Raw genomic sequence first — 18,550 nt, forward strand, 5'->3', positions numbered from 1 at the left:
ATGCTGGACCCTCTGTGAGGGTCTCTGGGCGAGGCTGACCCTGGGCGGCCTCTCACCTCTCTGCTTTTCCTGGACCAGGTACAGTCAGGTCTCCCCTGTGGGTGGGTAGGGACAGAGTCTCAGGTCTCACTCAGCCCCTCTGCTCTCTCTGCAGATCAGCAACGCCATCCTCATCATCTTCGTCAGCTACTTTGGCAGCCGGGTGCACCGTCCACGGCTGATTGGCATTGGGGGTCTCCTCCTAGCTTCGGGTGCCTTTGTCCTCACTCTCCCACACTTCCTCTCAGAGCCCTACCAGTACACCTTGACCAGTGTTGGTAAGTGGCCTCCAAGAGTATAAGGAAGGAGTGGGCATCTCACCAAAGTTGGTTGGGATGCCACTGGGGCAGTGGATACCATTCTGGGCCATGCTGTCCCCTCCCACCAGAAAGCATCCTTGGATTTCATTGTTTTGTTTCTCCCCAAAGCACATCTGAAAGTGAGAACGTATGGAATCATGAAGAACTTTGGAGCAGCCCTGGCTTGCTGAGGTCAGAGCGTGAAGCTGGTGGCTCACCTCCCCCTGTGATTCTCTGTAATTCCCTGTGCTTTGTGCCAGGAATGACCCAGCGCACACAAGTGGGGACGCTTGTGAGCAGTGCCTGTGATGGGCTTGTGGAGGGTCAAAGCATTGACCATGATGAGATCTGTGGATTTTCTGCATGTTTGATCATGTGTTTAAAACTTCCCAACATTTTACATTCATCCATCACTCTTGAGGTCACAACACACTTACATTGTGATCTCATTGGAGTCCCCTTGACACCTGTGAAGGGGAGAGAAGAGGTCTAAGATGAGAAGTTGGCACTCAAAGCTGTCCAGTAACTTTCCCAAGGGTACCAGTCAGTTAGGGAGAGACAGACCCGGGTCTCCCGATTCTTGGATAAGTGGCCTTTCTGTGACAAGGAGTCCCTGGTTCTTAGTGATGTGCCCTGTAGTATAAGGAGAGATGTAGGAGGATTTTACACAAGTAATGAACGAGGAATTAAATAACACCTGATTGCCCAGTAAGAGTTCCCTTTTCTTAAAAAGTTATTTTATTTTTGGGGAGCCTGGGTGGCTCAGTCAGTTAAGCATCCGACCTCGGCTCAGGTCATGATCTCACAGTTCGTGGGTTTGAGCCCCGCGTCGGGCTTTGTGCTGACAGCTCAGAGCCTGGAGCCTGCTTCAGATTCTATGTCTCCCTCTCTCTCTGTCCCTCCCCTGCTCACACTCTATCTCTCTCTCTCAAAAAGAAACATAAAAAAAAATTAAAGTGTACAATCCATCAGTTCTGGCATGTTATTTTAAAATTGTGATAAAGTATATATAAAACATAAAATACGCCATCTTAACTGATAGAAGTGTACAATTCAGTGGCATTCATTACATTCACGGTATTGTGCAACTATCACCACTATTTCCAAAACTTTTTCGTCAACCCTAAGCAGACACTCCGTACTGATTAAGCAGTAACTCCGCATTCTTCTCTCCCTGCAGCCCCTGGTTACCTCTAACCTGCTTTCTGTCTCTATGAATTGGCCCAATCTAGATATTTCATATCAGTGGAATCATACAATATGTGTCCTTTTGTACGTGGCTTATTTCAATTTGCATCATGTTTTCAAAATTTATCCACATTGAACTTGTATCAAGAACTTAATTTGTTTGTGGCTGAATAGTATGCCCTTGTATGGATGCAACACATTTTATATATCCACTCACCTGTTGATGGACACTTGGGTTGCCAGATACCCCTTTTCAAAAAAGAAAGAAGACATTAACACCCTCTTGACTCCTCACTTCTTCCCCAGAGGTGGCCACTCTCCTGTAGTTGGTGTGCTTAAGCCTGTTGTTTATTTGTATACTTTTCTTCCTTCTACTGTTATGTCCTATTTCTTTAGTCTTATTTTTTTTTCTTCTACTCATTTGGAAGGTATACATTATTAGTTATCCTTGTGTTGAAACATTAAAAAAATTATTAGAGAGTAAAATTGCCTTTGTGTTAGGGGTGACACACAGTTCTATAAATGTGAATACATTTATAGATTGTGTAACCACCACAGTCAGAATACAGAGCAGTCCCATCACTCCAACACCCCCATCATGCAATTCCTTTATGGTCATGCTCTCCCCAACCACTGCAACCATTAGCCCAGTTCCATCACTATAATTTGTGGCTTTTGGGAATATCACAGAAATGGAAATATATAGCACATAACATCTTGAAACTAGATTTGTTTCTGCACCATAGACATTTGAAATTCACTTACATTGTTGCACGTATCAGCAGTTCATTCCTTTTTTATGGCTTAATAGTATTCCACTGTATGGCTCTACCACAGTTTATCCATTTACCCGTTGAAAGACATTTGAATTGTTTCCGGTTTGCACCAATATAAATAGAGCTGCTGTAAATATTTACATATAGTTTTTTTTGGTAAATATAAGTTTATGATGTCGAACATCTTTTCATGTGCTTGTCAGGCATGTATTCTTTTGGGGGAGGTGTCTGTTCAAGCTTTCTGCCCATTTTGTAATTGAATTATTTGTTTTCTTATGGTTGAATTTGAGAGTTCTTTATAAATTCTGAATACAGATTCTTTACTGGACATCAGATTTGCAAATATTTTCTCCCAGTCCTCAGCTTTTCCTTTATATTCTTTTAACAGTGTCATTTGCAAAGCAAAAGTTTTTCATTTTGATGAAATACAATTTATCATTCTTTCCCTTTAATGGATCTTGCTTTTGGTGCACATTTAAGAACTCTTTGCCTAATCCCAGATCAGAAAGATTTTCTCGTGTGTGTGTGTGTGTGTGTGTGTGTGTGTGTGTGTGTTTCTGTGTTTCCTTAAATTGTATAGCTTTATATTTAGACCTATGATCCACTTGAGTTAGTTTTTTTATAAGGTCCTTTCCTTCTTTTTGCATATGGATGTTAAGTTGTTTTAGTATCATTTGTCAAAAAAGACTGTCTTTTCTCCACTAAATATTTTTTGCACCATTATCCAAAATCAATGGGAGGGCCTGGGTGGCTCAGTCAGTTAAGCACCCTACTCTTGATCTCAGCTCAAATCTTGATCTTGGGTTGTGAGTTCAAGCCCCGTGTTGGGCTCTGGGCTGGGCATGAAGCCTACATTAAAAAAAAATCAATTGGTCATATTTGTGGGGGCCTTTTTCTAGACTTTCTATTCTTTTCCATTAGTTTTTGTGTCTGCTCTCTCCCACTATCACACTGTCATGATTATTGCAGTTTTATAGTTTTTTTGTATTGGTTAACATTTTATTCATTTATTATTTAAATTTTAATTAGTTAATATACAGTGCAATATTGGTTTCAGAAGTAGAATTAAGTGATTCATCACCTACATACAACCCCCAGTGCTCATCACAAGTGCCCTCCTTAATGCCCATCACCCATCTAGCCCATCTCCCACCCACCTCCTTCCAACAACCCTCAGTTTGTTCTCTATCATTAAGAGTCTCTTGTGGTCTGTTTCTCTTTCTTTCTTTTTCCTCCCGTTCCCATATGTTCATCTGCTTTGTCTCTTAAATTCCACATATGAGTGAAATCATATGATATTGATCTTTCTCCGATTGACTTATTTTGCTTAGCATAATACATTCTAGTTCCATCCAATTCATTGCAAATGGAATACACACACACACACACACACACACACACACACACACCACATCTTCTCTATTCATTCATCACTTGATGGACATTTCAGCTTTCTCCATACTTTGGCTATTGTTGATAATGCTGCTATAAACATTGGGTGCATGTACCCCTTTGAATCTTTATTTTTGTATCTTTGAGTAAATACCTAGTAGTGCAATTGCTGGATCATAGGGTAGTTCTATTTTTAGTTGGTTTCTTTTTTTTTTAATTTTTAAAAATGTTTATTTATTTTGAGAGAGAGAGAGCATACATGTGAGCAGGAGAGGGGGAGAGGGAGAGAAAGAATCCCAAGCAGGCTCTGCACTGCCAGCACAGAGCCTGATATAGGGCTAGAACTCATGAACTGTGAGATCATGACCTGAGCTGAAATCAAGAGTCAGACCCTTAACCACTTGAGCCAGTTAGGTGCCCCTATTTTTAGTTTATTGAGAAACCTCCATACTGTTCTCTAGAGTGGCTACACCAGTTTGCATTCCCACCAGTAGTGTAAGAGGCATCCCCTTTCTCTACATCCTCACCCCCACCTGTTGCTTCTTGTGCTATTAATTTTAGCCATTCTGAGAGGTGTGAAGTAGTTATCATGGTTTTGATTTGTATTTCCCTCCTGATGAGTGATATTGAGCATCTTTTCATGTGTTTCTTAGCCATCTGGATGTCTTCTTTGGAAAAGTGTCTATTCAGGTCTTCTGCCCATTTCTTTACTGGGTTGTTTTTTGTTTTTTGTTTTGTTTGTTTTCTTTTTTTTTTTTTTTTTTTTTTTTTTGGTTTTTTTTGGATGTTGAGTTTGATAAGTTCTTTATAGATTTTGGATACTAACCTTTTATCAGATATGTCATTTGCAAATATCTTCTTCCATTCTGTCAGTTGCCTTTGAGTTTTGTTGATTGTTTCCTTCACTGTGCAGAGAATTTTTATCTTGATGAAGTCCCAGTAGTTCATGTTTTCTTTTGTTTTCCTTGCCTCTGGTGACATGTCTAGTAAGAAGTTGCTGTGGCCGAGGTCAAAGAGATTGCTGCCTGAGTTCTCCTTTGGATTTTGATATAGCATTACTCTTACATGCTGGAAACATAACAAGCTTTTAAAACACACAAACAACAGAAACTTAGCCAAAATAACAAGATGGGGACTTCTTCCCAAAACATAGAAGACACCAGAGAAACCCTTGCTGCAGAGATCAAAGACCTAAAAACTAGTCAGGCTGAAATATAGAATGCTATAACTGAGATGCAATACAGACTGAATACAATGACAATGAGGATTGAAGAAGCAGAGGAGAGAATAGATGATATAGAAGATAAAATTATGCAAAATCATGAAGCTGAAAAAAAGAGGACAAGAAAATTATTAGATCATGAGAGACTTAGAGAACTTAGTGATTCTATGAAACAAAACACTATCCGTATCATAGGAGTCCCAGAAGAAGAAGAGTGGGGAAAGGGGGCGCAAGGTTTATTTGAACAAGTTATAGCTGAGAACTTCCCTAATCTGGGAAAGGAAACAGGCATTCAAGTCCAAGAGGCACAGAGAACTCCCCTCAAAATCAACAAAAACAGGTTAACACCATGACATATCATAGTGAAACTTGCAAAATACAAAGATAAAGAGAGAATTTTGAAAACAGCGGGGGACAAAATGTCCTTAACCTACAAGGGGAGACACATAAGATTAGCAGATCTGTCCACTGAAATTTGGAAGGCCAGAAAGGAGGGGCAGGAAATATTCAATGTGCTGAATGGGAAAAATATGCAGCCAAGAATTCTTTATCCAACAAGGCTGTTCATACAGAATAAAAGAAGAGACAAAGAGTTTCCCAGACAAACAGAAACTAAAGGAGTTTGTGACCACTAAACCAGCACTGCAAGAAAGTTTAATGGGGATTCTCTGAGTGGAGGGGGCGGGGATTCTCTGAGTGGAAGGGAAGACAACCAAAGCAACAATGATTACAAAGGATCAGAGAACATCACCAGAAACACCAAATCTACAGGTAACACAATGGCACTAAATTCATATCTTTTACTAATCACTCTCAATGTAAATGGATTAAATACTCCAATCAAAAGACATAAGGTATCAGAACATATAAAAAACCAAGATCTATCAATATGCTGCCTACAAGAGACTCATTTTAGACCTAAAGCCACCTGCAGATTGAAAGTGAGGGGATGAAGAACCATCTATCATGCTCATGGACGTCAAAAGAAAGCTGGAGTAGCCATACTTAGACAAACTAGACTTAAAAACAAAGACTGTAACAAGAGATGAAGAAGAGCATTATATCATAATTAAGAGGCAGTTTTATAGTTTTGAGACTTAAAATTGGGTACTGTGATTCCTCCAATTTTATTTTTCTTGAAATTATTTTATCAATTCTTATTTCTTCCCATATAAATTTTATAATCAGTTTGTGTATATCTAAAAAAAATCCTTCTGGAATTTTTATTCAAATTGCATTAAATTCATAGATCAATTTGGGGATAATGGACATGTTTACTCAGTTGGCAAGTCCATGAACACAGTATGCCTCACCCTTACCCTCACATTTTCACACTGACCTATGATTTAACAAACTCTAAAGATGACAAATGTCTCTATTTTCCAACAGAACAAAGTAAGGTTGCTAGGATGTTTTACTACTTGGTCTCCTCTTCCATCTTCCATGTTTTTGTTGACCAGTACTTTAGTTCTGCCTGTCTTTAACCTCCCCCCAGTGCTCATTATAATTGTTGTTACTTATAAAGTCAGCACTTATGCACATTTACCCACACGTTTACCAGTTTCTTTGCTCACAATTGCTTCTTGCATTTCACCTACCCCCTGTTGATTTAATTTCCTTTTTCCTGAAATATATTCTTTAGCATTACTTTCAGGTGGACCCATGGATGAGAAAATATCTAAATCTATGTCAGAAAAATGACAATTTTACCCTTGTTCTTACATTGTAGTTTAGTTAGTTTAGTTTAGCTGCAAGCAGGATTTTAAATTCACAGTTATTTCTTCTCAGTGCTTTGAAAGTACCTCAAAGCCTCTGTCTTCAGGCTTCTCTCATTGGGGCTTTTCCATCAGTCAAATTGTCATCCCTTTGTAGGAATTCCATTTTTTCTCTCTAGTTGTCTTTAAGATTTTTCTCTCTATTTTTGTGGTATTGCATGTGTACCATACAGTGTCTAAACATAAGTTAATTTTTCATGTCTATTTTGAAGTTCAATGTGCTGTTTCTTTTGAAGATTAAAGTTTTTCTTTGATTCTGAGAAATTTTCAGTCAAGAATGTTCCTGATATTGCATATTGCACGGCCCTATTTCTCCTTTCTTTCCTCTAAAGATCCATAAATATATATATTTTTATTCCCGTTCTCCTTGTCTCTCATCTTTCATAGTTTCAAGTGCCTTATTCATCTAAGCTGCTTCCTTTGTGATTTCCTCAGATATGTCTTCCTGTTCACTTAGTCTCCCTCCAACTCTCTTCATCTGATGTCCAACTCCTAGTATACATTGTATATCTTAATGGCTCTATATATTTTGCTAACTTCCAAAAGTTATTATGATAGTTTTTCAAATCTATCTGCTCGATCTTCATGATTTTTGATATTTACTTATGATTTATATTTTTATTTAGGTCTCTTGAGTTATTTTAAACATTTTAATTTTATAGTCTTTTTCAGAACATTAGCTGAAGTTTTGGGAATGCTAATCCTCCCATTTTTGTGTTTGCTTGTTCTTGTTCACAGTGGCTTATTTCCTGTGTGTTCTGTCATGTTTGGCTGTGGGGTCATTTGCAGTGGTATTTTTTTCTTCTGCAGAAATTTGTGTGTTCTTGGTTGGGAAATAGCCTTACAAAGTGGTTTTGCATTTGTATTCACTTGGCACACCAGGAACAACCCTGCTTTGGTGCTAATTTTATGATAATGTATTGGCTTGGGATAAACTTGCACTTCTTTTCAGGGATGTAAGAAGGGACAGTGGTTTTGTGATGAACAGCAGTGAGAGGCCAATCCACAAATGCTCATCCTTGGCCCGCTGTATTGGAATTGAAGATGTCTGAGGATAAATGAGCCATCAGAAAACAGGCCAAGGGACAACTGATTTCTGTTTGCTTAAATACCAGGCTTTTTTTGTTGTTGTTATATGTGGAGGTCAGATTCGAGAGGTGAATCACTTAGAATGATAGAAGGGATTCCTTTATAGGTTGTGAGACCTATGGTAGAGAGAGACAGGTGGCTGGATTGGAAAAAGAATGGAACAGGAATAATAGCATCTAGTGATGAGATGTCTGTTGGGTTCTGATCATGGGAATATTTTAGATTTCTACATAAACCACCAGTGAACTAATCTTTTATCAGGAACACATTGTGGCCTTGTGTCTATTTGGACTGTGTAGGGAGTGAATCCTTCAGGTAGGTCCAGGAGGAAGACAGAACCAAATCTAGGGGTTCTACCATGCTCTTTCTCCTCCTCAGTCTAGACAAGGGGTTTGAGGCCAGCTCTGAAGGAGAGTTAGGCGTTCCTGGCCACCCTCCCAAGGACCTGTGTGCCAAGCCCACTCTAGACCCAGTGTCCCTGCCCTTCCCCACCGGCATGAGGACTGGGTTGATGAAATCAGCAAGGGAGCCTGGGGCGCAGGGGCCAGACTGATGGGAGGGCTTCCTGCCAGGCACCACACACCATGGGTTGGTGGGTTGGCTGCCTGCAGCCTGGGCCACATACCAGTGGCATTTCCTTCGCACAGAGAAGCCACCACAGAGGGTGGTTAGAGACAGGCGGGCCTCTGAAAGCAGTCACTCTGCTCCTTGTTAAGGATGGTCCATTGGCTGGGGTTCAGCCCACCAAGATCTTCCCTGCTCAGAGTTCACTCTGGCATTCCCTCCTTGACCTCAGTGCTCTTAGCCAAACTCCAGTGAGAGGGGACTGAAGGGCATGGGGACAGGGACCACAGCTTGCCTCTCAGCCTGTGGGGAGGAATCGCAGGCCAGTAGAGGAAACTTTTTCTTTGTCGTTGCTCATTTTGTGTGTGTAAATTCTATCTGCGATGGTGAGGCCAGCAGTCTCCCTTACTCTGGCTGGGTTCAGAGCAGCAGCTGGAAGTGCTTGGGCAGAGCCACCTTCAGGGCATCTTCCCAGTGCCAGGAGGTGGGATGAGGAGGACTTTGGCTCAGGAGCCACATCCATCGGATCTATCAGGGGCTGTGTGCTGGGCTCCAGTGCAGTATGGGCTGGCGCTGTGCTAAAATGTGCAAATGAAAATATTCAGAAAGTCTTACTTCATGGGAAAAGTTTGAAATGCGACTCCTATTTCAAATGCATTCCTATGGGAACTTTAGTTTTGAATTATGCAAGGCGATCAGGAACAAATGAATTTTATTAAATGCACCACCCTGAGTGGTGTTCTGGAGTCAGGCAGTCCTCGGGATTTGACACTCCCTCACAGTGCGGCCCAGGCAACCTCCTCCACAGCTCTGAGGCTCAGTTCCTCCCTACATGAAATGGACCCTCGCTCACAGGGCTTCAAGGGCTGGGAAGATGCATGCTCAGAATTTGGTGGGGACAAGATATGTATTATGCTGGTTAAACTAGGGTCCCAAATGAGGGGAGGCCCTGCTTCCTGTGGTGAGCAGAGTCTCACAGCTCATGACTGATGGGCCTGTTGTCCTGGGGGCTTCGAAGGCAGCTTCCCCCCGGTCCTCACTGTAGGTCTTCTGCTCTGGCTCAGAGCAGGGCTTGTCCCTCAACCTAGTCCCTGCTGCATCCTCCATATGTGAGTCAGTAGGATTCCTCTTAGTTGAAGCTTAGGCTGCTTTTCTGCTCTCTTCCCAGACCCTCAGTTAGAGCAGCCTGGTATTATGGAGAGAGCACGGACTTCAACATTTAAATGGCTAAGCCATCTACTTGCCAAGCTCCTACTTTAACTTTCTGAACCTCGGTTTCCTTATCCGTAAAATAGAACCCATAATACCTTCACTTTCAGGGTGTCCTGGGGGCAAAATCAACACAAGATAGTATAGGTAAAGTGCCTGGCCTGTGTTAGCTGTCCAGCACATTTTTCTTGGCCTGCCCTTGTTGTGACATTTGAAATTTGTTACTCATGAGTAATGACCCCCAGACCTATTATGTCCTGATTGCTGATTTCGTCTCCTTGGAGCAAAGCTACTCCAGAAATGAACATGGGAAATGAAGAGTAACTATGTATTTTAGGAAAAAAAAAAAAAAAAAGAGGGGCTGAACATTGTGGAAATCATGGAGACCTTTAACAACTAATTGCTAATTTTAAAAAGGCCAGGCAGACATTTATGAATGTTTAGATTTTCTAAATGTCAGAGGGGTCCGGAAATGTGCCCTGGCGCCTTTAGAGAAAAGACTAGCTACCCAGCCAAACCTCCAAGACCACTTCTGGAAGGCGCAGCAACGTTTCGGTAGATGGGAAACAGGCCAATGTGACACCAATTCTCTCAGGAGATAAGAGAGGAGTCTTCGGAAACCAGAGTCTGGCAGGACGAGGTGTAACCTCTGAAGGCTCCTGGGCCAAGTCCAGAGGGAAGTGGGCCCCTACACAGACAATGGATGCACACAGGCAAGGAGTTTCCTGTAAGATAAGAGGTGGGGGTTGGATTGTATTTTTGGAGCAGTCAAGAAAAGAAAGGGAAGAGTCATTTTCTAGTCCTTTATTCATAAATGTGCCAGCCCCTCACCCAGGCTCATTCATCCCTGAGAAGGAGGATGGGAAGGAGGTGTAGGGAGGGGAAGCCTCTGGGCCCTGAGTGACTGTGCCCCTTGCTCAGTGGATGATAAGCAAGGCTTAGAATGAGCTCCCCAACCCCCAGAGCAGAATGCACTCCACTGAATGGTGGGAGCCATGCAGCGCCCTTCCGCTGGGAGAGCTGCTCATGGCAGACCAGCTTAGGGGTGTTCAGTGGGGGAACACCCAGCTGTGGTGTGAGATGGGTATGCTCAGAAGCTGTGCGGGGTAGACGGGAAGTATGAGTGTGTTTGTGGGGTAATTGTGTATAGGTGTGGAGGGGAGGGAGGTGTTTTATGTGTAGGGAGTTGAGGTGTACTGGTGTGGAGGGGAGGTGGATGTATTTGAAGATGGGAAAGGTGGGGGTGGAGCCATATGCAAGGGAAGAAAGGTGGGGGAGGTGTTTGGAGGGTGTAGGGGAACAGTGTGGATATGTGGGGGGTGGAGATGGGGATATACGTGAGAGGGAAAAGTGAGTGTGGCAGGGGTTGGAGGGGGTGTGGAGGTGGGGGGCATATGGAGGGAGGTGTAAGTGTGTGTGTGTGTGTGTGTGTGTGTGTGTGTGTGTGTTGGGGGGCATGAGTGTGTGGGCAGTTGGCGCAGTTGGATCCATTTAACCTGAAAAGAAAGAGAAAACAACAAGAGGGGAGAAATCACAAGACACATGGGGGTTATTAAATCAACTGAGGAAAAAACAGCCCCAAACGGATGAGCCCAACAAAAACTAATGAGATTTGATGTGGAACATTCTTTACTGCGGAGTGCAGGAAAGAATAGAAACCACTGTGGAGAAGTGATAGAGAATGCTAAGCTGCAGTGTTGGACATTAGGGGAAGGAGCCAATGGGTCATCTCCATGGCAATAGCACCATGGTCTCTCTAAAGGCCCAAGCAGTTGGTATGAGAGTAGTCGACTCTGTCAGGCTTTCTTCCCATCTGTTTTGTGGGCAAGCTACAATTCCCGCCCCCAACCTTGGCCAGACTGGAAATGAGACCCCCTATTCTCCTGGGTCTCCGGCTGAGGTCTGAGTAGGGACCTGAGCTTGGCTCCCCCTCCCTGTCAGGCCCTCAGGGCTTGTTTAGTCATTTCCCCCATTCAGGAATGAGGCTGGGGTGGCAGCCGTGCTTGGGGCCGGGTGAGCTGTATCCTGCAAGTTGTATCCTGCATTCTGCTCCAGGGGAGAGTCACTTCTGCAGGATCCCTTAGGTGCGGTGGGGGGCTTGGAGGGTCTCCTTGGGAGAGTCAGCACATGGAGTAGAAAAGAAAGGCTGGTTACAATTCTACTGGCTTTGGGCACCCCAGGAAAACTGTTAGGGAGTGAGAGGTAGCCCCACAGAAAGAGTGCAGGCCCCTGTCCTGCTGGAGTATATGGTTTGAAGAAACCATTGATCTCTCCTGCAGGAGGCCTGGGGCTCCCTGAGGATCCCTGGGGGACACAGGGAGGAACTTTCTGCTCTTCTTGCCACACCTGGTAGAGCAGAACTTCTGGCGGTACCCAGACACCTCCTGTGGCCCAAAGGCTTGAAATGGGAATCACCAGGCACATTTGGGCAGTGTGCTACCCACTAGGAGGCAGGAAACCAGCAAGAGCAGTTTCTTTCTCTCAGGGACAAGAGGAATTTTCAGGGTTCAGAGCTCAGATTGGCCACCATCAGAAACGATGTGAGGCTCAGATCTAACAGGGGAGAACAGCAAAGAGAAGTCAGGACCAACATGATGGTGTTAGGAGGTGGCGCCTTTGGGAGGTGATTAGGTCACAAGGGTCGTGCCCTCATGAATGGGATCAGAGTGCTTATAAGACATCAGAGAACTCCCTCACTCTCTTTCTGCCTTGCGAGGACATAGAAGTCAGCAGTCTGCCACCCAGAAGAAGCTCTTGTTAGAACATATCTGTGCTGGCTCCCTGATCGCAGACTGCCAGCTTCCAGAACTGTAATAAATGTCTGTTATTTACAAGCCACCCAGTCTATGACACTTTGGTATAACAGCCCAAACTGACTCTATTAGATTTGTTCTCTTTGGTTGCAGCCCCACTTTATACCCTCAGACCTAATTTTGAGCTTTCAGGCTTTGGACTATCTTGTTAACCATTCTTCCCAGCTTTGTGTCATTCACAATTTGTCAGCTGTTCCTGCTTTCACCCCAGGCCATGACAACAGTGTTGAGTTGTGGGCAGTTAGGGCCACCATCTTCTGGGTCACACTGGCCCATTGATGCCTGCCCTGGGCATGCTTCGGGCCAGTTCTCCCCAGAGGACTCTCCAGCCACGTGTCCGCATCTTGTCTACCAGGATATTATGACAGGCTTTGTCAAAAGGCTTCCTCTAGTCAAGTAACACCATGTTACAACTTCCTGCTGGTCTGGGAGCCCCACTAACAAAGGAAATGAGGTTGGTTTGGCATGGCTGACTCTTGATGAACTCATGTTGGCTCAGCTAATCACTTTTTTTTTTTTCCAAAGAGCTCCTCATCAGCCTACTGAATAAATCTGTGAATAATAAGTTCTGCTTCATTCCCAGTTGGAGGGTGCATAGTAAGTGCACATCTCTTCCAGAATTAAAATTAAATGACTTTGAGCCACCATCCTGCTCATTGAGGTATGTTTTCCTTCCCTCCTATCCACTAAGAAACAGTTTTGATGACAAGCCAAGCCGGGTGATGCCTCCTTCCTTGGCCTGGTGGCAATTCCTCAGGGTGCAGGGGCAAAGGTATGGGTGGGGTAAGCCCCTTGCCTGCAGTATAATGTGCAGTGGACCTGCCCTTTCAATGCAGCTCATTGGTCGCATGGCCTCCTCAGTACAAGTAGGCATTTTCCCCAGGGCCCCTTTAGTGCCAGGGTGGCTGTGTGGGAAGGGGTGCCCAGCCTCAGCCTCAGAACTAGTTTTGGAAACTCAGTCTGAGAGCAGAACACAAGAATATTCTCCTTTTCCTCCCTCAAGCTCTCTTTTCCTTCACAGAGAGGAAACCTTCCAAGCAGCTCCTTTATTACAGTCTATCCACTGCCAGTGATCAGCACTGATCTTACTTGTCTCTGGTTTCTAGACCCAGTCCCCAAGTTCTTAGAAACTTGGGCATTATTGCCTATCCCCAGAGTTCTGCCATCTCCCTTTTCCCTTTAAATTTCTTATAGCTTCTGACCCCTTTGGATGAAAATTGATTTTATGTGATCCCTATGTCCCAGGTTATGATATATACTCATTATTTTTAATCCTAATATAACATTACAAGGTAGGTATTATTATTATATCTATTTTGAAGATGAAGACGTTGAGGTTCTGAGAGGTCCCCCAACCAGTGAGCAGTGGAACCAAGATTTGAACTTAGTTTATCTGGCTCCAAAATGTGAATTCCTTCCATTGCCCCATGATGTGACTCAGGCTGTCAACCCTAACTCTTTTGTTTTCTGCTGGTGCAGAAGAATATGTTCTCCTAGTTTCCCAAAATGAAAGTCAGTCTAATGGGAATAGACCACATATTACTACAGGGGTATTTACAGATTAATAAGGCTTTGAGAACTCCACTGAGAATCTAATCACTTCTGACGTGTGAACAACCCACTTTGCAAACCGCTTTGAGATCTCGAATCATGGACCAGGTTTGGGACAGTCTGTTCCAGGCCTGATGGTGGGTGTTGCCAGAGTTTTGGGAAGAACTTGAGTAGCTGAATTTAGGAGGATGGGGAAATAGGTCCTTCAGAGTGGAACATTCTGAATGAGGTTCCAGGAGTTTGCTGATAGTCTGAGGGCTTGCACCTTGGCCATGTTTCCAGAAAACTCTCTGGAAGCACCTCCTACCTTTCCCTATTATTCTCTTATGGATTGCATCTGAGACTTGGGTCTTGCTAACCTCCTCCTCACTTGACTCTACTCACCCAAAGCCACGCCATCTTCTGAGCAGGGAGGTAATGTGTGGCTTTCAAGGAAATGACTTGAAGGAGGACTCACTGCTGCTGTTCTGTTTGCTGTTTCCCAGAAGAACTCTCTCTTTCCTCTACCAGAATGATGAAATGATCAAAGGAAAGCCCCATTTGCCATGGCCTTCCTGTGTTGCTTGACCCTTCTTGACCCTTAGGCTTCTCTCTTGGACCCAGTTTCAGATCTTTATGTGCTTGGGAGCCTGACCTCAGGCTGGCCACACCTGGAACGTGTGTGCTTGAACAATGGAGTGGCTAGACCTAGGTCTGCCCAGATTTGCCCTGTCTTTATGGGTTCCATTCTGGGGAAGTGGACCTTCTTCCCACAGTCCCCTATCTTTCCAAACCCACTGAGAGGTCTAGAAATTAGAACTGAAACTCTGCATTTATATTGTGAAATGAGTCAGAGGGTTGACTCACGTGCAGCTGGGGTTGTGCTGGGGTAGCTGGAGGAGGGGAGAGGTCCCAGCCTGTTTCTAGTTAGCATTTCACAGCCCTGTGAAAACTGGCACAGCCAGACTTCTGGTGTCTTGTGGGAAAAGAATGTGTTCTGATGAACTTGAGCCTTCCAGAAGTCTGCCTCAGGGAAGATGAGAAACAGACTGACATCCCTCTAATGAAGACTCCCCTCCCTCCCTTTCCCAGGGCCCTCCAAGATGGAGGAAAGTGACCTTGGGTGGGCAGGCAGCCTCTGGAGTCTGCGGTGACTGGAAGAGGCAGGGATTTTTCTGACCTTACCACCGGATTTGACACGGTGGGAAGATTGGAGCTAGCAACACTGGAAGAGGAGGGTGATGTGCTTCCATAAGTCAATGGAGAGTAACTGGGTATAGGCCCTTTGCTGGAATGCTTGCGAAATGGGGAGAGGTTGCTCTCTCTCCTTCACATGGGCCTGAGCAACTGAAGGAAGCTGAGAAATCCACTCTAGGGAGGAGAGGGATGCAGTGAGGTGAAGAAAGCCGAGCTCCCCCACCACTCCCAGTTGTGCCAAAGTCTTCTGATACAAGGTCTTTTCCTCCCCCTTCTTCCAGCCCTTGGATTCACCAACCCCTGTCCTCTAGGTTTTTAAGAGAAAAGCCTACTGGTCTAAATTCTAGAAGACTCTGCTCTCACCAGAGCAAGCTGGCCATGACTACCCACTGCAGAAAGTCCCAGGCATGAGTTCTTGGGAAGCTCACACTATGTCTGTCTCTGACATAAACACCTGTGCCTACATCAAGCCAGGGAGCAGTGGGTCCTACCCACTGCGGTGCCCTGTTCCTCCTGGCTCCAGGTCTCGCTGCCTCCAGGACAGCCAGCTGCTGCTTCCCTCAGGGCACTGCTCCCTGGTGAAGGAATCCTTGCCCTCTGCAGGTGAATTTCGCATGAGTCACAGCCTGCGCCAGGGTGGATTTGGCCCCATTCAGGACTGGCAGAAGGAAAAGAGAGTTTGTTAGGAGATATTCAATCGATTTGGAATGCAGAAGAGCCAAAGAGGAATTCTGTAGACTTGGAGTTGGGGCCAACTGGTTATATTTTTTAAATACACATTTTTAATAAAGGCAGTTCCTGACATATAATCTGATACTTGAGAAGTTAATAATAACAAATGATCCCCAGATCGTTTTCGCCTCCTGGACATTTCATTAGGTGAAATTTCGTGAGTATTTTTGTGGCACTGGTGTAGCATGCAAGGTGCCGTGTGAAGACTTAATAAGCCAGTCAACGTTTTTACGATCTTCGATGACCATGAAATGTCCCACAAAAAAATAATTCTGCCAGCCAAGACAGCAACAGTGTTCTATTAAATGTGAATGTAGTAAAATAACAAGAATCAGAGAAATAAAGAAGTATAACTTTTAAAAAAATATTTTAGTGTTCATTATTTTTGAAAGAGAGCAAGCAGGGGAGGGGCAGGGAGAGAAGGAGACACAGAATATGAAGCAGTTTCCAGGCTCTGAGCTGTCAGCACAGAGCCCGACATGGGGTTCAGACTCACCAACTGTGAGATCATGACTTGAGCCAAAGTTGGATGCTCAATCGACTGAGCCACCCAGGCACTCCAAGAACTACAACTCTTGAAAAAAATACTTCTCCAGTCCTTCATTTGTCACACACCTGCACTCCTGCAGCCAGCCTGGCCTGTGTCTCACATATGCCTCTGGGCTGTGCGTCACCATCTACATAACCACGGAGCAGCCAGCACCCCCTGCCCCTCCTGGAATGCACAGCCTTACCTATTTTGCCACTGAAATATCTCTTTACCAGGTCAATTCCACTCCCTACACAGGGGCCTTGCAAACTGGTCTTAATCCCTCCAGTGTGTTCGTTGCATTACCACCACTCATGATCTTCTGGAACTTTCCTTAGGAAACAATCCATGCCCCTTCCCAGCACACACAAGCCCTCCAGAAGCAGCCATGCCTCACCCTGAGTATACTTGCACGCTGACCACCCTGAACTTCATTTTGTGCCATGGAGCGTGTTACCCACATCTCTGAGCCCCGCCACAAGCTGCTTCTCAGTCCTCCTCACTACCAATCTTTGTCTACTCCCTTTGCTTCCTCTTAGTTCAGGGCCATCTTCCCCAGGAATCTTTTCCCAAACCCTCTCCCAACCAACACTGGGTATGGTGCTCCTCCTACGTGCCTTCTGTTCTCTCCCAACTCATGTGGACCAAGCTATATTATTTATTGTGGATATATATATATATATATATATAATCTCATAACATTTACCATTCTAACCATTTTTAAACGTACAGTTCAACAGCATTAAGTACATTTACACTATTGTACCACTGTCAACACCATCCATCTCCAGAACTTTTCATCTTTCCCAACTGAAGCTGTCCTCATTAAACACCAACTCCCCATTCCCCCTTGCCCCTGGCCCCTGGTAACCAACATTCTACTTTCTGCCTCTATGAATCTGTCTATTCTAGTTGCTTCATATAAGTGGAGTCATGCGATGTTTGTACTTCTGTGCCTGGCTTATTTTAGTTCACATAATGTCTTCAGGGGTCTTCCATTGTGTATGCAGCACGTGTCAGAATTCCTTTCCTTTTTAAGGCTCAGTGATATTCCATTGTGTGTCTATATCACATTTTATTTATCCATTCATCCATTGATGGACACATTGATTATTTCTACATTTTGGCTATTGTGAATAACTCTGTTATGAAGGCTGGTATAATGTTCAAGTCCTGCTCTAAATTCTTTTGAGTATATACCCAAAAATGTAAATGCTAAATCATATGGTGGTTGTATTTTTTTAAAGTTTATTTATTTATTTTGAAAGAGAGTGTGATCAGGGGAGGGGCAAAGAGAGAGGAAGAGAGAGTATCCCAAGCAGGCTCTGCACTGCCAGGGCAGAGCCTGACACAAGGCTCGATTCCACAGACAGCAAGATCATGACCTGAGCTAAAATCAAGAATCGGATGCTTAACCAACTGAACCACCCAGGGGCCCCTGGTAGTTATATTTTTAAATTTTTTGAGGAACTGCCATACTGTTTTCCATATGGCTGCACCATTTTACATTCCTTCCAGCAACGTACAAGGGCCTTAACTTTTCCACATCTTTACCCAATACTTGATGTTTTCTGTTTTGGTTTATATATATATATATATATATATATATATATATATACACACACACACACACACACACACACACACACACACACAATGACCATTCTGATGAGTGTGCAAAGATATCTCATTGGGTTTTGATTGGATCAGGCACTATTGTGGGTACTCCTTCAATGATCTGTGTACCACAAAAGGCTGGAGAATTTGTAAGGGCAGAACCTATGCCTGTCTCAGTCACCTTCTTGTCCTCACCTGAGTGGTGTGTCTGCCCATACTCACTATTGGCCAAATAACTGAACAACTGAGGACGAATGAAATTTGGTCCAGTAGTCTTTTCATGACTTAGCATCCAAGCTTTCTCCCTGTCTGGATGGCCCTGACAAGAAGACATCTTGCCGTCCCTTGCTGTTCCTGGGACAGGACTCCCTGTTTGATGGGGGAACCCTGCAGGCCAGCAGTTTTCAAGTGTGTCCTATACAAACACCAGCGTAGAGGACAGGTGAGGGCGGGGCCAGGCTGTACAGAGCATGTTGTGCCTGGGGGAAGAGAGAGGGCAATGAGGAGGGCAGAACCTCCCTAGCCCCACCATCCAGAGCAGCCTTGGGCAAAGCATGAGGGGCAGATCTGGTCCACAGC

General features: G+C 44.3%; 1 protein-coding gene across 1 annotated transcript in view; it reads left to right on the forward strand.

Annotated features, from left to right (window-relative positions):
• The window catches only part of SLCO2A1 (solute carrier organic anion transporter family member 2A1), an 81,029-nt gene that overhangs the window by 42,211 nt on the left and 20,268 nt on the right, over positions 1–18,550 (forward strand). Inside the window, exon 3 of the mRNA XM_060638711.2 lies at positions 155–317. Within this exon, the coding sequence (XP_060494694.1) occupies positions 155–317 (163 nt within the window). The remainder of the gene's footprint in view (positions 1–154; positions 318–18,550) is intronic.

This window comes from Panthera onca, chromosome C2 (assembly GCF_046562875.1).
Source record: "Panthera onca isolate mPanOnc1 chromosome C2, mPanOnc1 haplotype 2, whole genome shotgun sequence".
Classification (NCBI taxonomy): domain Eukaryota; kingdom Metazoa; phylum Chordata; class Mammalia; order Carnivora; family Felidae; genus Panthera; species Panthera onca.